Source organism: Culex quinquefasciatus, chromosome 3, assembly GCF_015732765.1.
Source record: "Culex quinquefasciatus strain JHB chromosome 3, VPISU_Cqui_1.0_pri_paternal, whole genome shotgun sequence".
Classification (NCBI taxonomy): domain Eukaryota; kingdom Metazoa; phylum Arthropoda; class Insecta; order Diptera; family Culicidae; genus Culex; species Culex quinquefasciatus.
Window position 1 is genome coordinate 75,805,152 of NC_051863.1, and position 11,568 is coordinate 75,816,719.

General features: G+C 39.7%; 1 protein-coding gene across 1 annotated transcript; it reads right to left on the reverse strand.

The window, feature by feature from the left end:
• Positions 1 to 7,515: 7,515 nt before the first annotated feature.
• On the reverse strand, positions 7,516 to 9,229 carry LOC119770484 (zinc finger protein 391-like). The gene has a single exon (XM_038265473.1). The coding sequence runs from the start codon at positions 9,144 to 9,146 to the stop codon at positions 7,542 to 7,544; it is 1,605 nt and encodes a 534-aa protein (XP_038121401.1). The 5' UTR covers positions 9,147 to 9,229; the 3' UTR covers positions 7,516 to 7,541.
• Positions 9,230 to 11,568: the final 2,339 nt, after the last annotated feature.

The following is an 11,568-nucleotide window of genomic DNA, read 5'->3' on the forward strand; positions in this document are numbered from 1 at the left end:
AATATAATTAAAACACGTTTTCAAACTCAAATCCATTGTTTTATCATAATTATTTTAATTCTGAAACAAATATTTTCCAAATTATAATCGTGGATAGGCCCTTTAGTTTATCAAACCGAGTTTTTGTAAGTGTGCGTGTTGCCGCCGCACGCCGCAATTTGAGTTGTCCAAATTTCAACCAATCAGAGTGTGGGTCCAAAATAGGTTCAGCGATATCTCCAAAATACATTTAATAAGCCCAAAAAGCATCCAAAAACTGTTTTACTTGAAATGCTTATTACAATGGAATGGTTACTTGATTCACATGGTAGGGGGTACCAGCCTAGAAGAAGGTTGAGAATCGCTGCTCTAAATGAAAAAAAAAAACAGAAATAAGATTCTGGGTTATTGCAGATTTGGAAAAATGGCAGAATTTTTGAAATTAGTTTTGAATTCTTTGTGAAAAATACGATTTTTTTTAATACGCCACAAAAATAATGCGTCCAATTTTACATAATGGTCCCTTTGACATCAAACTTCCAAACCATCACCATTTCAGGCTGCAAATTATTTAAAAAAAAACACGTGTTTTTGTATGATCGTAAATAGAAGGGGTCGTAACAGCCCACATTTTTCGAGATATCGAAAAATGGAGCTCAGTTTCGCGATAGGGAAGCAAAGTTACCCCTCGAGACAAAGTTCCACGTAAATCGAAAAGGGGTCGGGGCAACTGCTGTGTGAACTGGCGGAGAATTACCCACAGAAGAACCTGTAAAATTGCAAAACAATTTGACTCAATCCCACCCATCCCCATGTTGATGGATTTACTTAAAATTATTATCATTTAAAATGAGTTTATATGAATATATTTATCTGTGATTTCACTTTTTTCATTAAATTGAGGGAAAATTACATTGAAAATAAAGATTATTAAGTCAACCTTAAAAAATAAAAGAATTTTTAATTTTAATCGTTACTCAACTGTTCAACACAGGCCTGTCATTTAACGGGAAATTATATGTACTTCTTAAATCTGCAATTACCCAGAAATGAAAAAAAAGACCTCAACGGATTTTTGCAGATTTGAATAGACATGCCAGTTACGTGAAAACAAGTGCAACTTTTTTTAAATTCGTTTCATTATTAACTCTATTATTCAGAAAGCTAGGTTTTTGTATGGAATCAACCTAGTTTTGCACACTTGTTTTTCTCGCCTCATAATGCATTGACCCTTCAATGTGTCACAATTATAAGAAAGATAAAATTAAGGAGATATTGGGGCAATGACCGTCACTGATAATTCTGAATTCAGGGTCCATAAATAGTAAATTGAAATGAAAAAATAATCACTATATGTAAAATGCTTCTACAAACCACACAAAGAAAACCATTTTTTGATTGAAACATTCTGAATCAAGATTTGATTTTTTTTAACAAGTATGGCCGCTAAATGGCCGATCGGGAATTATGCCTTTCAGAGCCTTAAGCGACCATGGCAAGTGAAAGAGTTACCAAATTTTCGATCTTTTAGATTGGTTGAAGGGATGGTTTCTTTTTCAACGATTAGTCGTTTATTTCCAACATCATTGACGTGTATGCAAAAGTTCCCAAACAAAATTGAAATTAAATGCGTTGATTCGTCAATTCGAACTGTGAAAAGTTCATTTTTTAAGTATAATAATAGCCTAACCTCAGTAAAGAACACAAAACACTGAACATAAAGACTATTTCATCTTAGTGTTGGATTGATTTAGTTTGTTTATACAAATCTGAGAAAGCCAACAAATTGCATGCAGTTACTAGCCCAACTATTAAGAGGCTTTTTTCCTAAGATCAATAACCCATTCAAATGGTACCATTTATGCAATCATTCATTAAATAGAAACCATAGGCAGAGGCTATCTCTTTCAATTCCAGCAAGATGCACCCACAATGCAAACTCCCCACACAACAAAGAGATGCCTCTAGAACAAAACACTGACTGAATGGTTCTTCTCAATTTGCACCACTAAACCACCATCCCCTTCCATTCCCTTCCACTCTGATGCTCTGCAGTTTCTGAGTGGCCTCTGTGGTAGCTGATCAATGCAGAAAATGATGGTCGTTATCCTTACAACAGATGGTAATTTATCATCGCTCTTTCAAGACTGCAGCCAATCTGACCGCCATCCATTCCAGTCAAGCTTGCAGCTTGCTTCCTTCTGCTGATGGCTCAGCAATGCTCTTCTGGGAGCTTCCTGCCATGGTGCTCACCGTGCAAAAGTTTAATTAATTACTCATATCAAGTCAATAGTTTGAAAGTTGAAAACTAATTAGTTATTCTATGCCGCCGCAGGGATCTATTATCCAGCGACGACAACAATCGCCAACCTCCCACCCACGTCGAGATGAAGACTAATGACTTCTGATTAAAAGCACACGCGGTGAACAATTTCACGCTACGATTTGCCGGGCAAAAGTTTTGCCATCCACCCCCGCACACTGACATCGATCATCTTCCTGCATAGCTAGGCATTAAGGAATAGAACAACGCACCAAGTTTTTGCCTTTGACATCAAATCAGAGAAGGAGATGTGTGATATAGGTGAATGTGGGACTCCGGAGTACGGGGATGAGTAATACCTTTATTACACCTTGCGAACGCTGCTAATGAGTGCTTCAGGCAAGTTCTACAAGTTTTCCCAGCATTTGCTGGAGTTGTTCCACTCAAACGCACTCATTTGCGCCCTGCTCTCATCTTCTGTGGTTGGGTTGTGGAAATGAAGAGATCTCCTCTTGCGTTTCCGCAACCGATATACTAGAAAGAGAGAGAGAGAGAGAGAGAGAGAGGGGGTGGTGTTCTTTGTTTGATAAGGGCTTGTCAGACTGTTGGCAATTGTCGATGATGCGCTTTTACATAAATTAAAATTTCATTTCATTCTCATTTCAAGGTGAGAATAGTTTTTACTTTCTTTGAGTATCTTTCGAATCTTTCACTTTTCTTTTTTTAGTTTGAAAACAATCTTAATCATTATATACGATTTTTTAACTTGTTAAGACGGTAGATCGAATCGTCACATTCAAAATCCTAATAAGAAATATGTCGTAGATAAACTTTAAAAATAAATGTTGCTAATTTAACGTATGATTATAAACTCAAACAAACATTTTTTAAGCAGTTATTGACATGTGAAAACATAAAAAAAATATACCTCGTCAGTTACGATAGGCATATGGAGAATTTGTTGGTTAATTAAAGCTTCAAAATAATTGTTTTGGCCGCAAATTTATTAGCAACAACCTCAATTAAGCACACTGATTTTTGCCAATTATTTGCCATCAAGCTCAAATTCAATGCAATTTCTATCAAAATTTCTATACTACGGCACCATTAGCACACAAGATGAGAACTCAACCACTTAACGAAAGTCGCCATAACCATATTTTCACTTGCGCAAACGTTTTCGCATCGCTTTAGATGTAAACTTGTTTTCATTTGAGTCACTTGACGACTTACCTATTTTCGTCAAAGGCTGACGAAACCCGAGCGAAAAACAAAAGCAAATAAAGAACAAAGGCCGGCCAAAAAAAATTAAATTTGCATAACTTTTGCTATATACATGCAAGAGCTTTGAACTTTTCTGACATTAAATTTATAGTATAAATATAGTATAAATACAAAACAAATAAACCTCGGACGACCGGTAGGGGAGCGTCCATAAAAAAGTTTCTTTAAATATATTGAAGTCCTTTTCGACCCCAAACTCTCCAACAACATCGGCATGACCGTAGATTGACGTAGTTTTCATTTTCATGAAGTTTGATATGTCGGATGATAGGCTTTCTCTCATATTCCGGAAGTGTCCCAAGGGGCCACCGGTAATCGGTTCCAGATTGGCCAGAATGGGTCAGCGAACAACGGCATGACCGTAGATTGACATATCTTTCGATTCCATGAAGTTTGATGTGTCGAATGATAGAGTTTCTTTCATATTCCGGAAGTGTCCACAAGGGACCACTGGTGATTGACATAACTTTCAATTTCATGAAGTTTGATATGTCGGATGATAGGGTTTCTCTCATATTCCGGAAGTGTCCCCAAGGGATCACCGGTGACCGGTTCCAGATTGACAAGGATGGCTCAGTGAACCACGGCATTACCAAAGATGGACATATCTTTCAATTTCAGGTTTTCACCAAAAAAGTCAAGTTGGCCGTTCATCGGGTTCCCGGAAACCGGTTCCAGGTTACCCAGAAGTGGCCACTAACACTCCAGAGTGGTTCGGCAATCGTGTATTGTATTTTTAGTAAGTTTTACGGATAATCATGACAGTATTGGTATCACATAAACGTGAAAAACAGTAAAACATGAACTATTCGGATGTTCCGGATTTCCGGAACCGGTAGCTCACCTGGCCCTGATATTAATGTGGTTAAAGTACAGATAAATACCTATTGAAATTCATAATTTTCACATCTACCCTAAACGGGACCAAATTCAAATCTTATGCACCAGCATTCTAACCCGTGCTCTAGCCTAATTCATTGCCATTATCTCTAATATCCTTCATATCCTTAGCACCCTACCACTATCCCACCCACTAGAACCAAGAGTAGTACTACTGGCAGCAGCGCCAGAGTGATCCTTGTGAAAGGCAATCCTTTCCCATCCCCGTCCCGAAAAGCAACGTTATTTGCCGAGCAGCAGCGAAAGTGGAGATCCTTGTAATCGCACGCGAAATCCGACTCAATGCTCTGACGGTGCAGTTTCGAGTGCATTTCAAACATTGCACTTATCTTGTAACTCGTGTACGAGTAGAGGCACTGCATGTGCGTATGTGTGCTGCTTATTCACGTTATCAGTGTGCGGTTTTCTCCAAATCGTTTATGGCTCTTCGTGGAAGCGCTATTCCTCCGGGCACCGAAATTCGACAACATCTAGATGAGAAAGGGAACCCCATTATGTGTGTAGGTGCTCTCTACTGAGATGGCTTTGAGTTTTCTTTTTTCAAAAGTTCTCAACGTTTTAGGGAAGATTGAAGAAATGCACTTGAGTAAAAGTTATTGCAATAGTCAGTATAACTGTTTAAGGTGAAACGGGACACAAGCTCTTGGACAACTTCTGTTCAACTGAAATCAATTTCTGAACACGACAGATTGTTTGCTATCTCTATATTATTATTATCGTTTGCAACTGACAGAACTTGTTTACGTTACTGCGTTTTCCATAACCCTTTCAGGCCTGATGGGTCATTAGGGTGTAATATGGTTGCATGAAAAAAAAAGTTTATCAAATTTAGTGAGCATAGCACGTTTTACACCAGTTTTGAACACGCTGTATCTTTATTCAGGAGCCAGCTAGCATCATACTCTCTTCGGGGAAATTGTAGAGCACCTTTCAGAGCATCCGAATATGAATCTGATTTTATCACAGCGTGAAACGTGAATTTTATAAGTTAAAAAATTCAAAACAACGATTTTTCTATGAAAATCATAAAAAATGTAATCGCTCTGCGCAAAGTGAAGACAACATCAATCGTTCCCATACTTTGGGGAGCTGTTTAGGACCCCAAAAGAAACTGAAAAGTTACTGCGCTGGAAAATGTCCAAAACTAGACTTTAATTTTCGTAAAAGCGTAAAATCTTTTTCTCATCAATAGCTACACTTTTTTAAGATTCACCTTAAGGATGGACGAATTTGAGGTGAGTCAAATGAGGGTCAAATTCTACGAAATCGGCAGATGGCGGCCAATAAAATCATATTGTTTGTCCAAATGTAGCAAAAACTCGTTGAATGATAAGTCACAAATGATAAATAAAAACACGCAGAAAAATGTTTTGTAGAATCAGCCTGTACGAGGTTTAAATCAACAAAATTTTTGTTGAATATAATCAACGCCAATTTTGCGTTGAAACAAACCTTCATTTTCTCAATTCCACAAAAGTCTTTTGTTGTTTCGAAAAAGCTGCTTTGACATTTAGCGTTGATTCAACAAAAATAATGATTTTCAAATCAACAAAACGTTTTGTTGATTCAAATATGCCTTATTTTTCTGCGTGAAGTAAATCTTTCCCTGTTCCTGACGGGAACACCCGTGAAGAGTATCGGGACCAGCATTTACAAAGTGGATTCACACGGAGAAAAAAGAGTTCCCAAAATCGTGAACAAGCGTTCATGAAAATGGGAACCTCGAACAAAGTGTTCAAATCCCATGGTACGATTTTGAAAAACGTACCATGAAATTTGAACACTTTGTTCGTGGTTCCCATTTTCATGAACGCTTGTTCATGATTTTAGGAACTCTTTTTTCTCCGTGCAGTGACCATAGTATTAATAAACTTAATGTTAACATTCCATAGGTTGCCTTTCTAAGGTGTCTCGACAAGGTCTAGTTTGTGACGATACACTAATTTCCCTTTACTATTTGAATCCTCGATCTACCACTTACGAGGCGAAGCGTTACCACTGGGCTCGGTCCATAAATGATAAATGATAAATGATAAATGATAAATGATAAATGATAAATGATAAATGATAAATGATAAATGATAAATGATAAATGATAAATGATAAATGATAAATGATAAATGATAAATGATAAATGATAAATGATAAATGATAAATGATAAATGATAAATGATAAATGATAAATGATAAATGATAAATGATAAATGATAAATGATAAATGATAAATGATAAATGATAAATGATAAATGATAAATGATAAATGATAAATGATAAATGATAAATGATAAATGATAAATGATAAATGATAAATGATAAATGATAAATGATAAATGATAAATGATAAATGATAAATGATAAATGATAAATGATAAATGATAAATGATAAATGATAAATGATAAATGATAAATGATAAATGATAAATGATAAATGATAAATGATAAATGATAAATGATAAATGATAAATGATAAATGATAAATGATAAATGATAAATGATAAATGATAAATGATAAATGATAAATGATAAATGATAAATGATAAATGATAAATGATAAATGATAAATGATAAATGATAAATGATAAATGATAAATGATAAATGATAAATGATAAATGATAAATGATAAATGATAAATGATAAATGATAAATGATAAATGATAAATGATAAATGATAAATGATAAATGATAAATGATAAATGATAAATGATAAATGATAAATGATAAATGATAAATGATAAATGATAAATGATAAATGATAAATGATAAATGATAAATGATAAATGATAAATGATAAATGATAAATGATAAATGATAAATGATAAATAATAAATGATAAATGATAAATGATAAATGATAAATGATAAATGATAAATGATAAATGATAAATGATAAATGATAAATGATAAATGATAAATGATAAATGATAAATGATCAAACCACATATTTCTTTTGTTTCATTTGGAAAAGCATTAACGACGATGCGGTATGAGAACGAACGTGCCCTTGGAGTTTTCGAACGGAAGGTGCTACGAATGATCTACGGCAGAGTGCAGCTGTCTGGAGCTTGTTCGGCCATTAAAAGTCTAAAGCATCGATTCTCCCCATCGAAGTTTTTATCTACTGATCAAATATGTACGTCGGCTGCGGATTCATCAGGCTCGGATTAATCACGGACGAGTGCGGATGATGATGCGTGACCGGCATCGTGTAGCACATGTCGTAACTGCTGCCCACATCCAGATGCTGCTGGTGCTGGTTCTGTTGCTGATAACCGCCATACGCACCATGCTGCTGGTACATGTCCCCGGGGTAGAGCGTCCCGGACGTCGTTGGCGGCGCCATTTGACCGAGCTGCATCTGGGCCGGTACGGGCGGCGGCTGAGATGGCACGTAGTTGGTCATGTACGGTGGAACCGTGTAGACGGAGTGATTGTCGATTAGCGAGGTGGCGACCGAGAGTTCCGAACTTGCGGCCGAGTCCAGCGAGCGATTCTCGTCGACGTCAATTTTCGGCTCGAAAGGTTCCGGTTCCACCTCTGGAATGACCACTGGTTCGGCTGGTTTGGGTCGGTGTTTGGCCTTGACGTGGCGGAGGAGCGCTGGAGATTGCGTGAATTTGGCGTCGCACTCCTGACAAGCGTATGGACGATCTCCGTTGTGAGTTCGCCGGTGGGCGATCAGGTTCGAACTGTTGGAGAATATTTTGCCGCAATCCTGGCAGCGGTGTCGCTTCACTCCGATGTGAACCGTTTTGATGTGACTGTTGAGGTAGGACTGCTTGTGGAAGGCTTTGTTGTCGCACAGCCGACAAACGTAACTCTTGACCGGTTTGTGCGTTTCGGCGTGATTTCGCAGCTCTTGGGCCGTCCTAAAGGCTCGCTCGCAGAGATTGCACGGGTTGTTGCGTTCCTCAGAGTGAGTCTTCCTGTGAGCATGCAGATTGCTGGAAGTCCTGAACAACTTGCTACAGATTTCGCACTGATACTTGCGTTCATCGTTGTGAATTCGCATGTGAAGTTGTAGATTCCCCGACTGTGCGAACCTCCGATGACACGTCTGACACTCGAACGGCTTCTCCCCGGAATGCACCCTCTGATGGGCCTGCAGATATCCACTGTAGTTGAACGACTTGCCACAGATCAAGCACTGCTCCGGTGGCTTCAGCTGCTTCCCTCGTTTGGCCATTCCGACGTTCTTCCTCACCGCTCGCCTCTGCTTGAAGATGTTCACCTTCGTACCTTCCTCCTTCAGCTTGGCCTTGTGCTTCACCAGCAGTTCATCCAGCTGGGCTCGTTTCTTTATCGGTTGAACCTTTTTCACGTTCCTCCCAGCCGACACCGTCACAACCGGCACTTCCTCTTCCTCCGGTCCAAAAATCGCATCCATCGCCGCATAAATTTCGTCCTCACCGACCTTCTCCTGCTGCCCAACGACAAAACTCCTCAACTTTTCATCCGAAGACTCGCACCGGTTCCGGAACTCGAACGCCATCCCGGCCTTGTAGAAGCAGTCGTTGCAGATCGCGCCCGGCAGGCCGTCCTTTTCGTAGATCTCGACGGAGGCGCAGCGCGTTATCATGTCCGAGGGACGGATCGAAAAGTTGACCGCAAACAGGCTGACGAGGGAACCGGGCTGCAGGTGCTGCAGACACAGCCGGCAGATTTTGTCCATCTCGAAGGGTGGCTGAGCTTGGGGCAGCGGTGGAGACGGTGGTTTGTCCATGGCTGGGCTTGACCGGGGATGATTCCGACGGCGAGTTGAGTTTCACGGCATCAAAACATAAACACAACGTACACGTTTAGTAAAAGGGGGGTAAATTTCTGAAATGTTTTAGTCGCTGCGTTTAAGAATGCAGTGGTGTTCAGAATTTAGTCTAAAACGTTCATTTGAAACTAATGGTACGTTCGTTTGAACAGCCAGTGCGGCACTGAGTGCCGCACTCGTCGGTGTCAGTTTTGGTTCAATCGAACGTCATCTGTCAGTGTGCTTGGAACTCGCATGAAACTGAAAAAATATCGAGTGCGGCACTAGAGTTTCAGTTCCAAGATGGCGGCGAAACTCGTGCGGAACTAGCGTGAGTTTCTTCAAAGAAACACTTTGACAGCTCTGAGTGCGGCACTCAGTGTGGAAGAAGTGCGGTGCTTCGGTGGACGCGCAGTCCTGTTTTTTCGTGATAATTTTCGTCTCTTTTGTGTCGCTTTTTGTGTGCATGGGGTGATTGGGCATAATAATTGAATAATGCCATCAGAAGTGCGGTGCTTCGGTGGACGCGCAGTCCTGTTTTTTCGTGATAATTTTCGTCTCTTTTGTGTCGCTCTTTGTGTGCATGAGGTGATTGGTTTTATGTGAGTAGGTTTTATGTGATTAGGTTTTATTTTTTATATTATTTTCTTTCTCTCCATTTCCTCAGTTTGATTTGCGATGCCTTTCCGTCGGGTCGTGTTTTTTTTCGCGTTCGTCGTCGGTGTGTTTTTCGTTTTTTTTTTCGCGTGCGTGTATGTGTGTAAAAGTGCGGCTGGTTCTGGTTGTCATCGATGACAATTGAGCCAGTCTTATTTGCGATGCCTTTCGGTCGGGTCGCAGGGTTTTTTCGCGTTCGTCGTCGGTGTGCAATAACAACAAAACCTTATCATACCATTTCAGCTCGATAAACATCGTAACTCGTCGTTCGCTTCGTTAATCAGTACCCCACTAAACATGAATCATGTAAAACTCGTAAAAACATCTCAATTAAAAAGTCAGACTGTTAAATTCTTCATCATTTAATTACAAATAATTTTGGTTCTATCTTTCCACAGCCGGCTGTCTAAGATAAATCCATCTCAATTAAAAGTTAACAGCCGATAAACGGGAAATGACTCATCCGCAGCATCCGATTGCTTGCCTTGAGATTAAAACGTAATACCTTTCAACAAACACTATGATTTTGGGTCGCATCATCATCTTCTATGATGAATCCTGACCAAACACCCTATCCTACTAACAAATTTTCAGGTTCCTGGCGCTTGTGGGGTGTAAGCACAGAGTAAATCAGCTGCCCTAGTAGCAACCTGCGCTAACTAACATTCCCGTCCCTAAAAATCGAGATCTACAAACTGACATGGCGGGCGCCGTTGGTGGCCAATGACTGTTACCTATTCGCAACTGATCTAGCTTTAGCAATCATGGTGTTTTATCTTTTCAGCGCATTCATACATGCTGTTGATAAGGGAAACACCACTAGATCGTCGAAGCATATAATCAGTAGTGCTGAAAGGATATTACGGTTCTGTTCAGCAACGGAGGGGCAACCATGGGTGATCTCTCATGCTCATGCTCTCATGCTCATGCTCATGTTTCATTTGGAAAAGCATTAACTGCCTTGAACACCGTTTCCGATTTGAGCAAAATGCTATCACAGCAAATTTATTTCAACACATCGTTAAATAAAAAAATCAGAACCTCACAATGAGGTGAGTGAGAGTAATTCACAAAAATTGTAAAGCATTTCCGCAATGAAAGAACGTCAATTACTTGGAGCGCCATAATGGGGCTTTAATTTTTCAGTACACCATATGGCCATACAGTCCTTCTAGAATGCCTGCCCCATACCCGCACAACATACCGTTTCAGGTGGTTTTCCACGTGCCCATACTCACATTCATAACCACACATTGGCGCTGTGCATCCTGCTTATATTGCTTCTCGTATTTTCCCCGTGCTTTGTCTTATTATGAATTATGAAGTACACTTTTTTCTCCAAACCCCACAGCCCCGTCCCACACAGCTCTCAACGGTTGGACTGCACCACAGAGGCTTGTTACCCAACAGAAGTGCGACAAATGCACATTACAGGCTCTCGTGAAACGGCCAACCAACCCACGACGACCACGAACCCACGGCAGTCAGCCTGCCATCGAGCCAACTTTCAACTGAAGTAGTACCTTCAACACGCTCCATCTAATGCTTTTGTGAAAAGGTTTTTCTTTTTTTCTTCTCAGTTTTTTTTTTCATTTCCCCAGCCATTCGAGCCCATCCCCCCTCGGCAAACGGCGGCGTGTGCAGCCAAACACAAATACATTGCTGGCCCCTTCCCACGTGGCATGAACAAAAATAAAAACACAGATAATGATCGTCTAAAGTATGTGCAAAAATTAAAAACTTC